Source organism: Ctenocephalides felis, unplaced genomic scaffold (assembly GCF_003426905.1).
Source record: "Ctenocephalides felis isolate EL2017-DRISC unplaced genomic scaffold, ASM342690v1 CF-g0.4_SCAFFOLD_01604, whole genome shotgun sequence".
Classification (NCBI taxonomy): Eukaryota; Metazoa; Arthropoda; class Insecta; order Siphonaptera; family Pulicidae; genus Ctenocephalides; species Ctenocephalides felis.
Window position 1 is genome coordinate 18,448,718 of NW_020537758.1, and position 23,694 is coordinate 18,472,411.

The window sequence follows — 23,694 nt, forward strand, 5'->3', positions numbered from 1 at the left end:
ATCCATACCCAGCAGCGTAGGCAGTGGAAATTATTTAGAAAGCCTCGTATTCAAAGGCACACAAGACTCGATTCTATATAATTCTCGATCGACGATTTAGAAAAAAATATAAGGCAAAGTTTCCGGTTAATTAATTCGAGCAAATCGAATTGATTCGAATTGATTTTACGTCATCGGAATGAAAGTAGATTAATGACATGAGTGTAAATAGAATGATTTGTGTTTACAAATCAGATCATTTACAGAATGGTTTATTGATAATTTGTTTATTCATTTGTCATTGTTCAGGAAAAAAACATCTCTTAACTTTTTTAGGGTAAGTTATAGTAAACGTCCAAAAATCGTGAATGAACATTTTTACATTTCAGAGGTTTCTGAACATTTTGACATACCTTAGAAAAAATGGCTTGGTGTATGTGTGTGTGTATTTGTATGTGTGGATACAATTTTTCATCCACGTTTTCGGGAGCACGGATCAACCGATTTGAATGATTCAAAGAACATTCGATTCCTATTGATAGGAAGACGTGCTTATTAGTTTTTGGTAAAGACAGGTCCAGCTGTTTTGGAGATACGAAGCAAAAAGTGCAAAAATTAACAGGTGTAAGGGGAACGAGTGATTCAGAAAACATTTTGCTTTTGGTGGCAGCGTGAAGAATTGTTTAGTTTCTGGGGAAGACAAAAAAAAATTATTTCAAAATTTCAATTTTTTTTATTTTCATTTTTTTAAATTTCTAAAATTACTCGGATTTCAATTTGCATTAAAGCTTCAAATATTTAAAATTTCTCGAGCTTCAAATATTTGCAATTAAGGTACGGGAAGTACCAGCATTTTTTTAAGGCATGGTGCCATGCATCACTAATTTTTGATATTTTTATTTATTCAATATTTCAATATTTTAATAAACTAATAATAAAATAATTGATGCATGGCATCGTACCTTAAGGCATATTGCTGGAACTTTCCGTACCAGAATTAAATATTCGAGACGATCTTATCGCTCAAAACACTTGAGAAAGTTTACATTAGCAAGAGGTGCCGAATAAATTCATATGAGGTTCTTACGATTAGAATAACGAATTTGATATGCATTTAATATACCTTTTCGAACTGAATTGTAAATTTAAAATTCATATTTGAAGTATAACACTTTTTATATTTTTAAAAAATTTGAAATTTCTTTTCTGAAAATTTTGAAATTTGCTTGAACCGTACGGAACCAAACAAAATTGTAACAGAATTAGTACTCATTTTTAAAAAAATTTCAAATATCTGATAATTGATGAGCATATTTTTTCTAAGGGATGACAAAAGGTTCAGAAATCTTCAAAACGTGAAATTTTCATTTTCGATTTTTTTGCTACTGCTATAACTTACCCCAAGGAAAGTTAAAAAATATATCAAATAAATTTATATCTAGTATTATCATAGATTTTGGAGTTAATTTACATTTAATAAGATTTGTTTTATTAGACATTTTTTACCAACAGCCTTCAGATTATTTGAACTTTAATCCTTTACTGTGCTTAAAATTTATATATTTCAAATTCAATCAATTAACTTAAATATATATATTAACTTATTATATATTGAACAGATAATTTTATTTCATTCAACTTTCTAACCTGTATTATCAAATCTGACTATTACAATTTATAGAGCACGTTCTGTCTCTTACAATTTACGTACTTGCTTCAAATAACTGCAGATTTTTTCTCTTCAAGTTTTACTTATTCAATTTAATCTTTACTAAACCGGAATAAAGCGAGATATGAATTTAAATCGTGACAAAATGTAAAAAGTAACCGCAATATGCAACTGTAAAACTATTGAACTTGCAAACTAGTTCCTTATTGCATAAAATGACATAAATGAATTATTAGTAAATGTAGTAGTTTATACTCATTCCTAGTATTAGTAAGTCAGATAATTGCTCTAGTGCAATTGGCACAATAAATCAACCCACATATGTTCAGACTTTTGCCATCCCACGAGTCGTAGGACGGATATCTTTAGAAGTTAGACATGAATGCACCAGTTGAATAGATACATTTCACCTAAATTTTTAACTAATTTTTTTTCATAATTATTTTTTATATTTTTTACATTTATATCTGTTTTTTATCTAACTTTAGTATGATATGACAAGCATTCCATCTCCAAGGCACGGCTTGGTGTTAGATTGCGTAATATGATTCCGCTGGCACATTTCGCGATGTTATCATAATTAAATTATCTAACGCTAATCTCACAAGCTAATTACGTAAATGTTCTTCATTATTTTAATAAAGTATACTTTGTAGTATTCATTTGATAATATAGTGAATACGATGTACACAAGGGCACGCTTTTAATGTACTTTAATCATGCAAAATTTTGTGATAACGCGAAAATGTGCAAAGTGAGGTTTCGGTAAATCAATTTTGTATTTCAAAAATTTTCATATGTAATTGATTCGAGTTGTATGATTTAATTTTTTTGTCTCTTTATTGATTTATTTGTTTTTTTTGACAATTTAATATGATGCAGTAAAAGGTGTATATTTGAAAGTTTATTTTTCAATCTTTTGTTAGTTTTAAAGAGAGCGTTAATTGTAAAAGCACACACAGATCGCATGACAATTTTATGTGCCGTCGTAATATTTTCTACAAATAATATTTGTACGTGCAGTAAATATGAGATATGAAAGTATCATAACCCAAATTAGAAATGTAATGCAACAGTAATGTGTACACTCTATAATTTAGTGTTTATTTTTTGGATTTAATGATAGTATAAAAATAATAATAGATTTTACAAGTTACATATGTTAGCACTAACAAAAAGACACCGAATGTATTTTCTTACGATTATAAATTTATATTTTTCTTCAAATTTTATGCCATATCACTCAAACAGGTGCTTTGAACTCGCGAACATTCTTCAATATACAATCTTATGTAACAAACCTTATATGGACATGATGACTGGTTTAGAGTCAAAACTTTGTGGTATACTTGAAATTCCGTATTTAGCAAATTGTCTTTTAATTCCCATGACAATATGTTTTTGCTCCTGAAGATATTTATTATCATTGTCTTCGGAGAATACATTATTAAAAGCTATTTGGATAAATAAGATAAACCCACATGCAAAATAAATTTTGACTCTGAAAACAAATCAGAGTGCCTATAAAATAAGACTTATAGATCAATTTCCAAATTTTGTGAAATTGTTTTCAATCAAAATTACAATTTCTATCTATGATCTTTCATCTCTATCAATTTCTATTTATGATCTGAGAAGAAAGCTTGATGATTTTGTTTATACATTTGACCTATAATATGTAGGAAACTTTCTTTGTCAAAGTAACATATTACTGCCATTTATTAGTACATTTTATTATGTAGATATCTATTTAGTAACTACTTTCTAATAAAATGTTCATTTTTGCAGGTAAGCAACATTTCTGGTAGCTGAGTGAAAAGGCTGTGGTAAGGTCAAATAATAGTAATTTGTTATAAATTATTCTTTATTATAAATAAACATTTCTTAAAACTTTATAAGTTGATAAATATATTGGTATTAATTTTATTTTAAAAAGGGCATTTATAACAAAATAATATGCAACTACATTTGGTTATATTTTTTAACTTTCCATAGGGTAAGTTATTGTAATTGTCCAAAAATCGAAATTGAAAATTTTTATATTTCTCGACGTTTGGAAGGTTTCTGAATATTTTGGCATACCTCAGAACAAATGGATGTGTGTGTGTATATGTATATATGGATACAATTTTTTGGTTACGTTTTCGGGAGCACGGATCAACCGATTTGAATGGTTCAGAAAGCATTCGATTCCTATTGATAGGGAGATGTGCTGATGAGTTTTTAGCAAAGGCTGGTCCAGCAGTTACGGAGATGAAGAGCAAAGAGTACAGAAAATAGAAATCGAGTTTTTGAGAGAACGGAGTAACCGATTTGAATGATCTAAAAACATTCAATTAGTAATGATTGGGAGAAGTGGTTGTTAGTTTTTGGCCCAGGTAGGCCCAGCCATTTTGAAGATACAGATCTAAATGTTAAAAAAATGGCAGTTTTTGAGAGAACTAAGCGTCCGATTTAAATGATTCAAAGAATTTTCTGCTTGTTTTAACAATATAATTGATTTTGAAAAAAAAAATGTTTCAAAATAATTTTTTTATCAATTTTTTTTTTTCAAAAAAAAATTTTTTTGTATATCGAAAATAAAACAGATTTTATTTTTAATTCTGACTAAAGTTCTAATATACTTTAAACAAATAATTTCAACTTTGCAATTAAGTTTATATAATTCTTATAATATTTGAAAACATTTAGTATTCCTCGAACATTTCGTTACAGTACGGGAAGTTCCAGAAATTTGCCTTAAGGAACGATGCCATATACCCCACTAGTTATTATTTTAATCAATGTACATCATATGGCAACGTAATCAATTATATTATTAATAGTCGTCGACAAAATATCTGGTCTTTTACATTAACGAATTTTTATTAAAAAAATAGAATTGTTATACAAATATGGCCGTTGTGAAAAAATGAAGAGTTGAAGAGCCAAAAAATAAACGTTTATCAAAATTGCAAGATAAAATAATAATCATGTGAAGTGTTGATTAGATCTTATTTTATCCGATATTAAAAAATGGAAGCTTATGATAAGATTATAATCATATCTGTTCGAAATGTGGAGTCAACGTCATGTGAATCTAAATTTAAACGAAAGGGCTCGTGATTTTTTATTCAATGAAGTTCAGTAGAGGGATGGAATTTGCAAGTATTGTTGGTGGTAGGAGTAATAGAGAAAAATTTAGTAGTTTGCATATATTTCTGGAGTTTACATATATTTTAGCATATACTACATGTATTACATAATATTTAATAAAGTCTATCTTTATTAATGAAGACTCTTTTTTAAACATGTTACAGCAATTCCAAATTTAAACCGCGATAAAATTGATATTTTTTGAGTCAATGAAAAAAGCAAATTATATGATAAGGGGATATCGTTTGCAAGTATTTTTGGTGGTAGGAGTAATAGAGGAAAAATTTAGTAGTTTGCATATATTTCTGTAGTTTTGTTATCACCAGTAATCATTCCGTAAATTTAATATGCTGAAGAATAGTCTTGGTAATTCCGAACTTGCGTTCAGTTGTTTCCTGATCTCTGCACCGGAGCTATTACCTCGCGAATCGTCGCTTCTGGCCAGCCAGCGGCTTCCATTACAAGACATTACATGTTGTATCATATATCTCTCGATAACGTTTGACAGTTTTATTGTATCAAATGCCAATAAAAGGCGTAGTCAATAATAACGACTTCACTTGCAATCTCGATCGTTTTGTTAGCTCTGTCAACTATCCGCCGGCTGCGTAGTACATATTTGCGTTTCCATAAAAAGCTCGAGGCATTCCTCGTCCGCGACAAGAGCTGTAAGTTTGCATCAAACGTGGGATAGGCATTTCTGACAGGTTTCCTGTATAAGCATATTGTTGTCTTTTGTCACACGGCAAACAAAACGGACCACAATGATCTGGCTAATATCTACAAAAGTAGAATAATGGTCGTCTCTCTATGCCAGAACAGGGCATAGAGAGACGACATATTTTCATACCCGGACGTTCAATCATTGGATTAGCATTCGATTCTAACAATAAGAACTACCAAAAATTGATAATTAATAATAACGTTTATAATACAAATAATTGTAAAATCACATTTTGAAACAAATTTTTAAGGTAATTTGTAGCAAAAATACTGTACATTGCAAGTTCGTAAGACAATTCAGGTTAATCACATATGCATAAAGCTTTGTACATTATTTTATATAGTGAACTATCGGTATGTTTGATTTATTGAGCTAACAAATAAGTCATATATCCTCATAATACCTTTTTCGTCAATTTGTCTTTGCATCAGCATATCTCTATTATCACATATCATACTATACAGTAAAATTCTAAGCTCATAAACATGCCAACGAACTTAACATCTCCATAATGGTCCTCATTTATTAGCTTGTCTATAATACAAACAATTTTAAGATAATATTTTTACATGAATCTTTAAGATGATCTGTATAAAAAATACTGTACATTGAAAATTCGTAACACAATTCAGGTTAATCACATATGCTTAGAGCTTTCTACATCATTTTATATAATGAACTATTGGAATGTTTGATTCATTGAGCTAACAAATAAGTCATATATCCACATAATACCTTTCTTTGTCAATTTGTCTTTGCATCAGCATATCTCTATTATCACATATCATACTATCCAGTAAATTTCTAAGACCATAAACATGCCAACGAACTTAACATCTCCATAATGGTCCTCATTTATTAGCTTGAATAGTTTCAAAGCAAAGACGAAACTATTCACAAAGCAAAAGCGTATATGTATATCTTTATCTGTAACCTATAACATTAATGTCAATTAAAAACCAGTGTATGTGCACTTGCTTATCAGAAATAAATACCGTTGTATAAACAACAATACACACTGCAATAATATTGCGTTGTAAATAATCTCAAATCGATATAGAATTATTAAAATAATGTACATATTTTAAATTTCCTGTCAGAGGTTCGATACCCACCAGCCAGGGACATCCTCATGCCAAGTTGTTCCAACTTCCAAATCTTCATTCTTATTTCTCGAAATTCAATCTTGTGTCCGCATAACATTTCAATTACGCCGCGTTTTATTGATAATAATAAATATTTATTATTATTCCTATATGATCCATAATTGATATCGACGGAACTGGTCACCATATGCATACGATTACATTGTGACGGCCAGCTGGTGGGATGTTATTATGGCAAAGAGTATCAAATGACAGAAATGCGATATAAATGCTTATGAGACAGACAGGGTCGATTTCGTAACACAATTATTTGTTTTATAGGAGAGGTCAAGACTGCCATAATTGGTGTATTATTGCCGATAAATCGCTATGTGGGATTTTGTGGGAAAGGTCAAGTTGATCACTAAAATTTTGGAACTGATAAGTGAAGTAATAATCATTGTACTTGCTGGTAGTTTTACCTGTGTTTCAGCATTATACTTGCTATTTTTCGGATCAACTCAGCATACATATATTATCAAAAAATATTATTATTTGTTTCAGTTTTAAACTGGCTCTCAAATTTTAGATTAGTACTTCCTTGACACCGATAACCTATTATGTGTTATACGCCAGTATCGATAATTTGTTTTAATTGCAGTTAATTGGTTTCAGATTACATTCTGCATTGCAGGTCATTTATTAATTCCCACGACATGTTCTATTATAAACATAGCTATAATATTAAATTAATAAGCAAAATATTACATAACAAAAATGGATAATGAGAATATAATTGTTTTTGGGTTCATGAATTTTATTTAAAAATTTTAAGTTGTTGTTCTAAAGTATAATTTCGTTATCCACAATAAACATGTGAAAGTTGTTGAACCGGAAGGTAGTTCTCATCTCATTCCTCATTCAGTTTATTTTCGATCGTTATACATTTTTTACTGCTAATCATTTCTCGCGAAGCCCTGTAAAACCGTTACTATTTATAGTTCTGTATAAACATTTGAAATGCACGTGGTGTTTAGTATGTGAATACTCTGTTGCTGTATAAACGTGAAACCATAATGTTTAAATTTAGACATTCGGCTTCATCTGCCCAATGGCTATTGGAATTCGAATGAAGCACTTGGAAGTCGGATGAAGCTGGAAGCTGGATGAAGTACTTGGGAAATGAAAATAGAACTATATAGCCGTAATAATAATGATTTATGTGGAATTCGTTCAAATGCCAATTGCTAAATTTGAATAGGTATAAAAGCTTATTTAATTGCAAGTTGTAAAGTTGCATGAAATGTCAACATCAAGTACAAATATTTTATTAATTGCCACACAAGTTTAATAATACAACACTTATATATCTATGAATATTTGAAGATTATGCCAAGAAAAATATTATATTCACAAATGACTTAATTATAATTAATTAGTTCATGACATGTTTATATTTTTATTAAAAATTGGCAATCAATCAACTTTTGAACAAAATTTTCAACAAAAAAAAACTACCTGTTATCAAAAATTTTGGTACATAAACAGCTAACATAAAATAAAAAACACTTTTTAATTATATTTATAAAATATAAATTTGTAAATTTATATTTATGAAAGGACATTTTTTCTAACTATCTAGCAGCTCTTCCACTATGTGTACCACATCAATTAGTTTGAGTTTTCCGCGTGACGTTCTATAAACACTTTTATGACAGTCGGCTGTCTGAGACAAATTCTTCAATGTATCATTATTGATTGATTACTCAAATGGGTCAGTTAAATATAAACATTGTAAAGAATATTATATTTCTGTAAGCTATATTGTTTGCGTCGAGTATGACTGAAGGAAATCTTTTAATCGTTGTAGAATAAAGGATATTTACAATTATTCGTAGTACTTCGTACTAAGCAAGTTTTATGCCCATAAAATATAACACTCACGTTACTTTTTAAAGGTATCGATGCTCTTTATATCCGGTTATACCAAAAGTATCACAATTACTACTAATTGTTGTTTTTAAACCAATTTTTTATTAACTTTCTCTACTTCGTCCACAAAGAAATGACATGTTATTATCATAATTATATGTACTCATCAGAAATTCAACGATTCAAAATGCACGGGCACGTTTTTGTGTTTAACATGCGGGTTTTTATGGAAATATGGACATTGTGCGGTAACTGGAATCACTGTGCATACATGTTCGGAAGGGATAATAAATTTTAATTTGTCCCCGTCAAAATACCCACATGAACTGATTCAGTATTTACCCTTTGGGAAGTGAATCTCTGGGTTAAAGAGTAATTGCACACAATAACAGGGCCCCAGTATGTATTACAAGTAAGAAACAGATGATGAGTTAAATCTATGCTATAGGCTAAACTCTTTACTTTTAATATATATATTTTTTTCAATTCGTAAAAAATATTCCATCCATCGTTCTATCGATAAAAAAGTACGTGTTGTCGTCCTATAATCGGATTACAGTCTGGGTGAAGACACATTTACAAGAAAAAGTTAAAAGCAAAAAGGACTAACGACGCGACTTATTGGATTTGAACGGTACTCAACAGTCTTAAAATACATTTGCCTGTTGTCCACACATATAACAAAGTACAGTGTGAAGATTTCAGACTGTTGGTAAACAAAATAATTAAAATGTACAATCGCAACGAATTTAGAGTACTTTGCTAATAAAATATTGAGATCTAGACTGCAGAGTATATCGGTTGAATACTCATAATTGTATCGAATAATACTTCAGATCTGAAAATCTTCCATCTTAATGAATAATATATCAGAGAAAAAAAATTGTTTCAACATTATTACAATTTATTAACTTTCCGTAGGGTAAGTTATTGTAATCGTTCAGAAATCGAAATAGAAAATTTGTACGTTTTTTCACGTTTTGAACGTTTCTGAACATTTTGGCATACCTCAGAAAATATTGATGTGTGTGTATGTATGGATACAATTTTTCGTCCACGTTTTTGAGCGCACGGTTCAACCGATTCGAATGATTCAAAAAACATTCGATTCCTGTTGATAGGGAGATGTGCTGATTAGTTTTTGGTAAAGGCAGGTCCAGCCATTTCGGAGTTACGGAGCAAAGAACCGAGTTATGGAGTGAGAGAACCGAGTATCCGATTTAAATGATCTAAAAAACATTCAATTTTCAATTATTGGGAGAAGAGGTTATTAGTTTTTGGCACAGGCAGGTCCAGCCGTTTCGGAGATACCGAGCCAGATGTGCAAAAAATGGCAGTTTTTGAGAGAACTAAGCTTGCGATTTGAATTATTCAAAGAACTTTTTGCTTGTTTCAACAGAATGATAGCTTTTGGAAGAAACATTTTTTTGTTTCTAATTTTTTTTTCTGGAAATTTTTTTGTTGTATATCAAATATAATTCAGGTTTTAATTTGAACTCTGTTCTAATATAACTTAAAAAAATAATTTCAACATTTTAATTCAGTTTATATAATTCTTATAAATATTAGACAATGTTACATTATTTATAAAAATTTATATGGAAACATTTAATATACTTCGAGCATTTCGTTACGGTACGGGAAGTTCCAGCAATTTGCCTTAAGGCACGATGCCATACACCACTAGTTACAATTTGTTACTGTTTTATTTTAAATCCTTAGTATCATCAAAATAAATTTGATGAAATTTCTAAAGATCATAACATAGATAATTCTTTGCAAATATAAATGAATCAATCATAATCATTTATTGAAAAGTTATTCAGAATATAAAGTTTAATTTGCTTTTTTTAATAGTGATGCCATTTATGATAATGTTAGCTTTATAAAAATAATTGATTAAATTGAAAAAAAAAAATTCACTTGATATCTTACTAGACTCATCCTCTCTCTTGTGATATTTCTTAAATTTTCTCTTAAGAAGGAGAAAGTCCAAAATTCTTTGAAAATCGATCACGTGATTAAATTGAAAAATAAAATCACGTGATATCTTACTAAACTCATCCTCTTCTTTGTGATATTTCTTAAATTTTCTCTTAAGGAGGAGAAAGTCCAAAATTTTTTGAAAATCGATCACGTGGTTAATGCACCTCTTCTTAAAATATTTTGCTCTATGGAATTTTTGAACTAAATTTACCTAGATTTATATCAGGCATCGTCTTGTACTTTCAATAGGTCTCCAGAACATTTCCCTATATTTCAGCATATGTCCATTATTGAAACAAATCCGAGACATTTACAGAGTTACATAGTGAAAAATCACATCGTTTTCTTTCACAAAGCCTTATCGAACGAAAAGTCAGTCTGATTTAGCGAAGCTACTTTGTGATGAGCTGAGTGATTTACGAGCGGAAATTAGTAGCATTATGTTCAGAGCCAAGATCAGAGGCCGAATGGACGTTTTTGTTCTTTGACTGATTAAAATCACGGATTACATTTGTTTTATGCTAATTTGATCTATACTATTGGATTGATAAATTGATACGTGGGTAATTGAAACATAGGTAATTAACATACATTTTCATTAAGGGGGCACAACTAGTGTAACCGCCTAAAAAAAGGTGATTTTTGGGAATTTATATTAAAAAAACTACTTTATCAATCATTTCAAAATTTTAGGAATATATTTATACATGTTTTGAGAATACATAGTAAAAGTTTTGAAGAAAAAAATTAAATATTTTTTAAGTTATCATCGATCTCCAACGGCGTGACAAAAAAGGCCCTTCACTGCTGCAGTGATTTTTAAAAAAAGTCGTATTTTACACAAAAAATTTTGGTAAAAAACCGCCAAAATTTGATTTTTGATCCGATCAAAAAATCGATAGTTCGTTTTACGGAAAACTATATATAGAACATATAAAAAAAATTGATAGTGATCGTATCATTTGTTTTTGAGTAATCGCTGCAGTGTTTAAAGATTAAATGATCGTTATACTATATTATATATATATACTCTTTAAATGGCTGTGACTCAAAAACTATTTATTATTTTTAACTATTTACCTATCGAAATATGGAAAAATTGAAAATTCGATTTTTTGAAAATTTCACACTAGTTGTGCCCCTTAAAAAGAATTAAATAAAGTCTATCTTTATTATATCATTATGTGATCATTATCAATTAACAAATTCTTGCTCTTGTTCCATAGTTCAATGCACTTCTCCCTCTATGATAAATGTTATCGATCTCTCTGATCAATTTTATCCATTATATTCCTGAATACTTCGTTTTAGAAAATACACCTTAGATTTCTATTTCGGTCATCGTAAAAGTCATAAGTTAAATATTAATTATAGCTCCAGTAACTAATGTTGATTGCGTAACTCTGGGAGTTGGCACTTTGGCACGACTCCACATTGGTGCATAAAAGAGGATATTACGATGTCAGTTGCGAATTCGGATTGCGAATTGGAGCATGATGAAATATTTAGAGACATTTGCCATAAGCCATAATATTAAAACAATTTCTCTTCGTATTACTAATTCATATTCACAATTGGTCCATGACATGTACTCTTATATTTTCAAGTATCGATTACCAACGATTACTAATTTCATTCAGAGCACAAGAATGCTGTATACAATAGCTATTATTTTAATAAAACATTATATATAAACATGTGTTATTTCTCGGAAATGCTTTTAGCATCAGTGGTTGTGATTCATTGCTTCAGTTGCTATTATTACGTGATTAGTACGTAATTAGCATGACTCAAGCTGTGATCTGGTACACGTGTTCCATGTTCGTCTTGCCAAAAAAGATTTTTATTTTATTGCTTTATGTACTATTTTTGTCTATCAGTTGTATTTTATGCCAAAAGACCAAAGTTCGAATCGAAAGTGCGTTTGTCTATTTACCTTAATTCAGACTCATTCTGAACCGTTTTCGTCAAAAAAAAAAATCTTGATTTTATCATCAAAATGCATGAACATGTGTTTTTAATTCTGCCGGTCATTACGATGTTGCAATTTTATTATTTGAACTTATAAAATTATTCCTCCGCAGGACTGAAAATTTTCGTAGATTTTTTCTGAGTTAAATTTGGTGTTCTGCATTTTGTGATTTTTGTGTTTACTTATATAAAGCTGCATACACATTTTCTGTTATGTACACAATATTTAACAGTTTTCCTAATCTAATTATTTCAATTACTTTAATTTCCAAAATACTAACATGTACAATTTAGTTAGTCAAATGTTTATCGAATATCCGATGTTCTGCTCTGTTATGACTACAGACTAATTAAGCATTGTGCCCATTTATTTTTGGATGCGTCTCATTTATTTAACTTAATAATAAATACATCATTCTGGTCTATTTCAAGAGAAGTAGTGACAGTTAGTTTCTAGTTCGCAAGATTTAGAAGATTTAGGTGCATATATTTCAGAAATTCAGGTTATTAATTGCTTTTTGATGTCATTTGCATGGAAATGTTTTTTTTGTGTTGGGACAGATTTCTGCATAATGATAATAATAAATTTTGAATGCTGTAATAAAAGTGACATTAAGGAAATCATTAGGGATAATTTGTTATAATTTCAACGCCTGTGCAATATAATAGATGATAATAGATCATCAACAAGAAAAATAGTCTAGATTTTTGGAAATAAATGTTTTTCCCGTAGATTATTGGCTATAGGATTTTGATCAGTGGTTCCAGGATTGATACCGGCCTCCGACAGCTTGATATCAAGCAGTAGTGACATCGGTTTTTACTTCCAAATATAGATAGCTTTATGTTTCCAAGCGAAATAGCACTTATATTTTATTGCTACTTCAAAAAAAAATCATCAATCAATCGAAATTGTAACTAGTGGGGTGTATGGCATCGTGCCTTAAGGCAAATTGCTGGAACTTCCCGTACCTTGACGAGATATTCAAGGAATATTAAATATTTGCAAACGGATTATTATAAATATTGTTACATTGTCTAATATTTATAAGAATTATATAAACTGAATAGCAAAGCTGAAATTATTTGTTTAAAGTATATTCAGAATTAAAAATAAAATCTGAATTATTTTCGATATACAAGAATTTTTTTTTTTTTTTAAAGTTGAAACAAAAACATTTTTTTTCAATATCAATTATATTGTTAAGACAAGCAGAAAGCTCTTTGAATAATTTAAATCGGACTCTTAGTCCTCTCATAAACTGCCATTTTTTACACATTTAGTATCCGTATCTTCGAAATGGCTGGGCCTGCCTTTGCCAAAAACTAATAAACACTTCTCCCAATCATTACTAATTGAATGTTTTTTAGATAATTGAAATCGGATGCTCCGTTCTCTCAAAAACTCGATTTCTATTTTCTGCACTCTTTGCTCTTTATCTCCGTAACTGCTGGACCTGCCTTTGCCAAAAATTAATCAGCTTATCTTCCTATCAATAGAAATCGAATGTTTTTTAAACCATTCAAATCGGTTGATCCGTGCGCCCGAAAACGTGACTGGAAATTTGTATCCGTACATACATACACACATCGATTTTTTCTGAGGTATGCCAAAATGTTCAGAAACCTTCAAAACGTCGAGAAATGTAAAACTTTTCAATTTCGATTTTTGGACGATTACAATAACTTACCCTACGGGAAGTTAATTAAAAATAAAATTCAGTCAGTACCAATAATGAATATAATTTTAGTGTGATTTATTCATTTATTATTTAATTATGATGTAAGGTCATATAAAAGATGTCTCACAAGACAAATCGTATGACATCATTTCCCATACAGAATCACTAGGCCAGAATAACCTCCACTTGACAACACTACCTCCCTCGCAATAACGCGCTTGCATATACCGCTCCTACTTGCGATTTCAAGTATTTAAAAATGTCGTAACCGCCTCGATTCTTGATCTCGGCCTACGCTAATAATAATAATAATAACGAACTCAATTAAAAATATCACAGTCTCATTTTATTACCAATTAATACTGATTAACGATTATATAGTTCGACCTATATTTACCGAGTACTGTTTGAAATTCTCCAGATGAACCAGAAATAGACGCCAGAAATTAGTCGGTCTGCGGTTCACGCCCACATTCCGACGGGCCTAAAAACAAAAACATTCGAATATATTTGGATGTGTGTAATCAGATTTTGCGAGGCGAAAAGATTTGCGAATCAAAAAGATCAAACAAACACTGGCCAGCGTCCAAAATCTTCAGACACGTATTTATATTTTGGTCATGTTCACGTGACGAACAGACTGGATATATTTTTCATTGTTTTCAAAATAATGTGTTAGGAATTTCGAATAATAATAAATGAAATATGTATAAAAGATAAATCTATACAATGCTAGTCTTAATAAACCTCCATACGACATTGCATATATGAGAAATATGAAAGTCAATATAGTAATAAAAATCGAGCCAATCTTTTATCATATTTAACAACTTAATAACGAAGCGATGCGTAAATCCATTGTACAAAAACTAATCCTAGGATCTAGGACACTAATAAATGGCTTTACCTTGATTTTTATGAACCATTACGTTTGCACTGACCCAGATCATGTTTTAGAAACCTTGGTCTCTCAAAAGTTTGTTTATGTCAAAATTATTGCGAAGTTCTTAGAAAATCTCGGCCAATCGAGATTCGTTAAAAGCTTAAAAATTGAAGAGTTAGAGGTACTTTTTATTGAGGCTCCGCTCAAATACTGGTATTGAAACAGATTGTACAATTTTAAAAATGCATAATTCGATTTTGATGAAACTTGACATACGTTGTTACTACACTTCACTAAATATTTGACAAAAATTTAAAGTTGGAACATTCAATAGTTTTTTAGATATGCGAGGTTAATGGGTGGCTAATAACAAAGCATGGAACTATTTTATGTTTGGAACTTGAATTACATATGTATACATATTTCAAATATTCTAAAAAACTAGTGGGGTGGGTGGCATCGTGCCTTAAGGCAAATTGCTGGAACTTCCCGTACCGTAACGAAATGTTCGAGAAATACTGAATGTTTTCAAATAGATTATTATAAATATTGTAACATTGTCTAATATTTATAAGAATTATATAAACTGAATTGCAAAGTTGAAATGATTTGTTTCAACAAAAAACTAAAAAAAAAAAAAAAAAAAAAATGGAACAAAATTTTTTTTTTCCAAAATCAATTATTTTGTCAAGACAAGCAGAAAGTTTTTTGAATCATTCAAATCGGACGCTTAGTTCTCTCAAAAACTGCCATTTTTTACATATTTAGCTCCGTATCTTCGAAATGGCTGGGCCTGCCTTTGCCAAAAACTAATAAACATTTCTCCTAATCATTACCAATTGAATGTTTTTTAGATCATTCAAATCGGATACTCCGTTCTCTCAAAAATTCGATTTCTATTTTCCGCACTCTTGCTCCGTATCTCCGAAACGGCTGGACCTGCCTTTGCCAAAAACTAATCAGCTCTTTTCCCTATCAATAGGAATCGAATGTTTTTTTGAACCATTCAAATCGGTTGATCCGTGCGCCCTAAAACGTGACTGGAAATTTGTATCCACACATACATACACACACACACACATACACACACACACACACACACACACACATCCATTTTTTCTGAGGTATGCCAAAATGTTCAGAAACCTTCAAAACGTCGAGAAATGTAAAAATTTTCAATTCCGATTTTCGGCCCATTACAATAACTTACCCTACGGGAAGTTAAAAATACAAATTGCTTTCCTATTTTTTACTAATTTTATTACATACTTTTTTATATACACACACTTTGGAAATATTATCAAAATATGTATTCACCATTTTACATGTTATCTCCAGTCGACTAGGAATTAAAAAAAACTTTTCCGGTTCCACTTAAAAACATGCACAGTGTTTAACAACTTAGTTTTATTTCTGATCTTCATTTGTAATAAATGTTTGCTGCAGCTTGCAATGAAATAGATAAAACAAAAAAGCACTATTTATATAAATAATCTAAAAATAGCATTTCTGCAATTCCTACAAATTGTAGAATCGTCAACTTTTGATCAACAGGATAATTGAATTAAAATTATTAAATGGTATTATGATTTTTACAATTTATTTAATTATAATATGTTTTTAAAATACAAACAAAAACATTTAGTAATTATGAATGACAATATGTAATGTTGTGACCAAAATAGAGTTTACCCATTGATATACCTTATGGTATTGATTGAAAAGATGTTTGTAATTTAGGTGACTTTAAGAAGCTTAACTAATATTCGAAATGCATAATTATAATAGTGAATTACAAATAAACTATCAATAAAAAAGAAAATAAAACTAGTGGGGTGTATGGCATCGTGCCTTAAGGCAAATTGCTGGAACTTCGAGTACCGTAACGAAATATTCGAGGAATACAGAATGTTTTCAATAGATTATTATAAATATTGTAACATTGTCCAATATTTATAAGAATTATATAAACTGAATTGCAAAGTTGAAATTATTTGTTTAAAGTATATTAGAACTATAGTCAGAATTAAAAATAAAATCTGAATTTCTTTGAAAGAAATTAAAAATTAAAGAATTAAAAAAAAAAATTCTTTGAAAAAAAAATTGAAAAAAAAAGTTGAGACAAAATTATTTTTTTTCCAAACTCAATTATTTTATTAAGACAAGCAGAAAGTTCTTTGAATCATTTAAATCGGACGCTTAGTTTCTCAAAAACTGCCATTTTTTACATATTTAGCTCCGTATCTTCGAAATGGCTGGGCCTCCCTTTGCCAAAAACTAATAAACCCTTCTCCCAATAATACTAATTGAATGTTTTTTAGATCATTCAAATCGGATACTCCGTTCTCTCAAAAATTCGATTTCTATTTTCCGCACTCTTTGCTCCGTATCTCCGAAACGGCTGGACCTGCCTTTGCCAAAAACTAATCAGCTCTTTTCCCTATCAATAGGAATCGAATGTTTTTTGAACCATTCAAATCGGTTGATCCGTGCGCCCTAAAACGTGACTGGAAATTTGTATCCTCACATACATACACACACACATACACACACACACACACACACACATCCATTTTTTCTGAGGTATGCCAAAATGTTCAGAAACCTTCAAAACGTCGAGAAATGTAAAAATTTTCAATTCCGATTTTCGGCCCATTACAATAACTTACCCTACGGGAAGTTAATAAATAAATAAAGATTAAACTAGTGGGGTGGGTGGCATCGTGCCTTAAGGCAAATTGCTGGAACTTCCCGTACCGTAACAAAATGTTCGAGGAATACTGAATGTTTTCAAATAGATTATTATAAATATTGTAACATTGTCTAATATTTATAAGAATTATATAAACTGAATTGCAAAGTTGAAATTATTTGTTTCAACAAAAAACTAAAAAAAAAAAAAAAAAATCGAACAAAATTTTTTTTTCCAAAATCAATTATTTTGTTAAGACAAGCAGAAAGTTTTTTGAATCATTCAAATCGGACGCTTAGTTCTCTCAAAAACTGCCATTTTTTACATATTTAGCTCCGTATCTTCGAAATGGCTGGGTCTGCCTTTGCCAAAAACTAATAAACACTTCTCCCAATCAATACTAATTGAATGTTTTTTAGATCATTCAAATCGGATACTCCGTTCTCTCAAAAATTCGATTTCTATTTGCCGCACTCTTTGCTCTGTATCTCCGAAACGGCTGGACCTGCCTTTGCCAAAAACTAATCAGCTCTTTTCCCTATCAATAGGAATCGAATGTTTTTTGAACCATTCAAATCGGTTGATCCGTGCGCCCTAAAACGTGACTGGAAATTTGTATCCCACATACATACACACACACACACATACACACACACACACACACACACATCCATTTTTTCTGAGGTATGCCAAAATGTTCAGAAACCTTCAAAACGTCGAGAAATGTAAAAATTTTCAATTCCGATTTTCGGCCCATTACAATAACTTACCCTACGGGAAGTTAAAAAATATAAAAATACGAAGTACGGTATTATGATGAAGAATAAAAAACATTTGAATTATTTAAAGAAATACACACGCCAAAATTGTAGCATCAAAATATCATTCATAATAATGGTTGATAAATAAAACCGAGATAAAAGTACATATATGCAAATAATTTTAAATTATTTTTTATAAATTAAATACAAAAAAATTCTGAAATATTTTTTACATTGCTTTTTACTGTACAATGTGTCTGGTCTTCAAAAATCCTATACAATTTTATAAATAGCTTCTAGTAACATCAACAAAAACAGAAGCATTCAGTATATCCGTAAATCCGATGTTAAGAATAAGAAGGGTGCCTTGTTTTGACACGTGTGCAACGACCTGCGATGGTTAATGCACCACTAGCACGTGCACATCTGCTCGAAAGATGCTGAAGAACACCTTTAACAGAAATTAGGGACCACTTGATAATCATAGGAAAAAAAATAGTTGAACCTGGATTAAAGTAAAGAGGATAAAATATGAAACATCTTAGATTATTAGCAGATTAATTTATAATATATTATTATTATACAATTGTAGTTTTATTCATTTTTTTTTCTTTCGCAGGTATTGCTATAGATTGGTCAGATCACGCGTTATGGTGGCCAGCAAAAAATCGGTGGTTGACCAGGACAAGATCTACTTTGGACCAATGTGGAGTTCAAGGAGATTCGTTACTTCATTTGACACCTATGCACAAAAATTTAAGAGTACAGGTATACTATTCAGTTTTAAATTTTCAATTTTGTAATATATAATATTATCTAATACTAGGAATATAGTGAATGTAAATAAAAATTAATGGAATATTCTAAATTAATTATATTCTCTATTTTTTAAGATTAAATTTTAATTTAATTTAAAAATTAATTAATAAAATTTCCAGGCAAATTAATTTAATTTTTCAAATTTATTTTATTATGCGATCTGTATATATTATTACATTAAGCAAAGAATGCTGGCAAATATATGGTGAAATAAAGTTGATTATAAAATAGTAGATATACCCAGTGGCGTATCTACTAGGGTTTATACAAAAACCGACATTTCAGAAAACCGGTTTTCAAATTTTAATTTCACTAAAAAAAACCGTTTTTACCAAGTTTCGAATTTTATATGGAAAATAAATTTTTGCTCGAATATCCTGTAATTTATCCGCAAATTTAGTGTAATTTAGAGCAGTATTTGACTTATTTTATTTATTTTTCAATTTTATAGATAGTAAACAAAATTATTTTAATTTTAATTAGTAGAACTAAAAAATAATAGTTTATCTTGATAAGATAACTTTGAATATAATTATTTGTTATTCATGCATCATTTTCACATATAAGAATAAAAATATTTTTATGATAGTGAAAGGAAAGTTTTCGAATAAATAAAAATAATTCATTTTTAAATAAAAAACATTCATTAAATTAAAAAATGAATAAAAAATATTAGATACATTATGTTGATACATTCTTGTTAATATCAATTTTAGTTGTAAAAACAATTAAGCTAAACTCGGGTATTGTCTGTTTCGAGCAATTTTAATTAATCAATTTTAAACATTCCAATTGTTTTTTGTTTAATAAAATATGATTTAAAAAAACTTAGAACGTCTATCGAATTGCTACTTAAACGTGTCCTTTGTTTACTCACAAAATAAATTTTCCTGAAATAGAAAATACTCTCATACTTGCGACCAAACCAGGCTCAATTGTTTTTAAAGTCTGATACAATAATTCTAAGTTTTTTGTTCTTTAATTTGTGGCTTCTAGGGTTTAAAACTCTTTTGTTTTGAAGTTTTAGTAGAGGAAGTTACTTCTTTAAGAAGAAGTCATACTGATTTAAATTATATACACTGGTATAAAAATCGAAATTAATACAAGATGTCAAATGCTATTGAACCGATATGATTTCACGAATCAAAACGCTTTCATCTATCTTTTATATTTGGCTATATTTGTCATTTTCCATTTATACAGTGAAAACCGACTTTTTTCACTAAAAAACCGTTTTTCGGATTCCATAATTTTCGCCAAAAACCGGTTTTTGAAAACCGACAAACCCTAGTATCTACTAAAGTTATTTAAAATATTATAGCAAAAAAAAACGAGAAAACAAAAGGAAAAAGCAACAAAATATAGCAAAATGAAAGTATTATAGTTAATTATACTATATTACGTTTTGAGGTAGATCCAGGAAAAATGGTCAAATTATTTTAGTTTAAAATTTTATATCACTTGGAACAATATTGTGAAGTAAATTTTATGTATTTTTGTATTATCTAATAATAAAATAAGGGTGAATTTATTTCATTTTTATTTACCTTACCTTCGATACTTGGATCTTAGGGTAGATTTCTTTTATTTATAAGAGTGAATTTAATTTTTGATTTTTTCTTTAATTCAGTTACCAGACCTTCGATACTTGGACCTAAGAGTAGATTTCTCAGTGCAAACTTTCAGTGCGGTTGTGGCATTGTGCAGAGATCTAGATATCCGTCACCCGGAAGAACTTTCCTTCTGCAAGCCTCTAGAACCACAGCATCTCAAAAAGAATTTCCAAGATCTTCCAAGAAAGAAGCATGAGCAAAACGGTTAGTAAATAAAAGAAATACTGAGACTATTATTTTAGGTGAAAAGTGTTTTGATTAATGTTTGGTTTCACCAGGTACTGTTGGAAATGGTCATTTACCATTGGACACAAACACCTTCATAGCAGAAAGTCCACGTGGTTCTAACGGTAGCCTTAATAATGGTGATTCGCGCCTGATGTGCGCTCCTGTGACGCCCCAAAGAAGTGCAGTCTCTCCGCCTCCTAGGCACACGCCTATCAGCTCACCCACAACTCCTGCAGTAAGTAAAAAATTAAACTATGCATTAATCTTTAAATTTTATATTTATTTTTTATTTTTACAGCAATGGCCGTATTTTAATGGTGCTTTAAACGGAACGACATCTCCTACAGGAAACGAATCACTAGGCATATCTTTAGCCAGTAGTCCTGCGACACCGAGCCATGAGGCCCGATCAAAAATGTTACGACCCAAGACTTTAGTTGAACGTGCTCGTCTCAATGTGGGGTATGTAATTCAATCACTCTCTTCATCAAGTATATAATGTCTTTTTTTATTATTTATTTATTTGATATAATTCATACATACTGTATCTCAGTCAGACAATTGTTAAATTTTGTTTAAATTAAAACAAAAATAAAATCTATATTTTATGTAACAGACTTACATTAAGACATCTATATATTTTCACTTATTACTATTATACACACATATATACACAGAACGCTTGCGTACATACATACATACTTATACTTAATTGTAATTAATATTTTTTTACAAAACAGAAGTGATATAGTATTTAAAATAAGGAATTTTATCTCATTTATTTCATTTATCTCTTATGTAATTTTTCAATTTAATTTTGAAATTGTTTAGGTCCGTCATTGTCTTTAGTTCGTCCGGTAGTTTATTGTAAAGGCTGCTTGCACTTCTCAGAGGACTTGCAAGTCCTTTACTCGATTTAGCATGTTTCATGTGAAAGTTTCGGTTTTGTCTCGTTTGATGGTCGTGTATATCCTGGTTTGTCTCTATTGTGGTGCAAGTTTTGATTTTGTTATTTTTTATTTTGAATATTAGTATACATTTTTCTATTTCTATCGTTTTGTGTAGTGGTATGTTCTTAGTCTTTTGTAGAAGTTCTTTTGTCGGGGTGAGGTAGGGATAATTGTAAGTTGATTTTATTGCTTTATTTATCATTCTTTGTATATAGCAAATAGCATGTAGTGTCTTTATATTTTTATTTGTTGTTTGTCTCCAAATCGTGATGCCGTACGTCATAATCGGCATTGTATGAGATTTTAATATTAGTTCCTTGTTCTTAATTCCAAAATGTCGTATTTTTCTTATGGCTCCAGAAAGTGCTGCAATTTTGTGTTTAATTTTTTCAATTTGGTCACTCCATTCTAGTTTCTGGTTTATAATCATACCCAAATATTTAGTTTTTTCTATTTTTTTAATTTTGTTACGTCGGAAAAAATATATAATTAGTTTTATCTGTATTTATAGTGAGTTTATTTTCTGTCAGCCAAGTTGTATATTTCTTTAAGTCATCATTGATTTTTTTTCTAGTTTCTCCAAATCTTTATCAGCGTATATAATCATGGTGTCATCTGCGTACACTATGTAATTACCTTCTAAATTTTTGTCCTTTAGGTTGCTAATATATATTAAGTATAATAGTGGACCTAGGACTGTTCCCTGAGGTACTCCGCATTTGACCAATTTTTTTATAGCTGAAGCAATTTCCTATTTTGGTCCTTACTTTCCTTTTATAATATTTCATCATCGTTTCTAATTCCAGGTGGTTGGACTCATCACTGTCTATCATGGAACAAGGAGTTCGTGAAAATGAAACTCTCTGTTTGCGATTCAAATTCTGCACTATTTTCGACTTGAATCCAAAATATGATAGTGTACGAATTAATCAATTATATGAACAAGCGCGATGGCAATTACTTAATGAAGAAGTGGATTGCACTGAAGAAGAAATGTTGATGTTTGCTGCATTACAAGTGTGTAAAGAATTATTTTTATTAGTTACATTCAATTAATGAATGGCTATTTTAATAGGTTCAAGTTGGAATGCAAGCACATTTACCACAACCAAATTTAGATACCACTGATGCAACATCACCTGGAGAAGATGATATCGATGCAGCATTATCTGAATTACAAATTACACTGGAGGGTCCTACTGGCATTTCAAATAGCTCCGACATCACACAAGTTCCTGAACTTTCAGATTATTTAAGATTTTTGAAGTAAGTTATAAATAATATACTCCAAATGAATAAGTTTGCTGATGCAATTTTTTTATTATTCAGGCCTAAACGATTTTTACCAAGTTCATATAAAAGATATTGGTTTACATGTCGCGATTTACATCTATTTCTGTATAAAACCAAAGGAGATTCAAATCCTGCTTTACACATTAACCTACGAGGTTGTGAAGCGTTACCTGATGTTAACATCTCAGCTGGAAAATTCGGAATTAAACTATCAGTACCAAATAAAGAAGATGGCATGACTGAAATGTGGATAAGATGTGATAACGTTAGTACTTTAAAGCTACTAATGGGA

The 23,694-nt window shown here is 30.0% G+C and overlaps 1 protein-coding gene across 1 annotated transcript in view; it reads left to right on the forward strand.

Annotated features, from left to right (window-relative positions):
- Positions 1-8,738: 8,738 nt before the first annotated feature.
- LOC113373458 (unc-112-related protein-like) overlaps positions 8,739-23,694 on the forward strand; it is a 16,003-nt gene continuing 1,047 nt past the window's right edge. Inside the window, exons 1-8 of the mRNA XM_026613755.1 lie at positions 8,739-8,772; positions 19,119-19,267; positions 20,949-21,135; positions 21,210-21,394; positions 21,458-21,621; positions 22,916-23,126; positions 23,185-23,375; positions 23,439-23,667. Coding sequence (XP_026469540.1) covers positions 8,739-8,772; positions 19,119-19,267; positions 20,949-21,135; positions 21,210-21,394; positions 21,458-21,621; positions 22,916-23,126; positions 23,185-23,375; positions 23,439-23,667 — 1,350 coding nt within the window. The remainder of the gene's footprint in view (positions 8,773-19,118; positions 19,268-20,948; positions 21,136-21,209; positions 21,395-21,457; positions 21,622-22,915; positions 23,127-23,184; positions 23,376-23,438; positions 23,668-23,694) is intronic.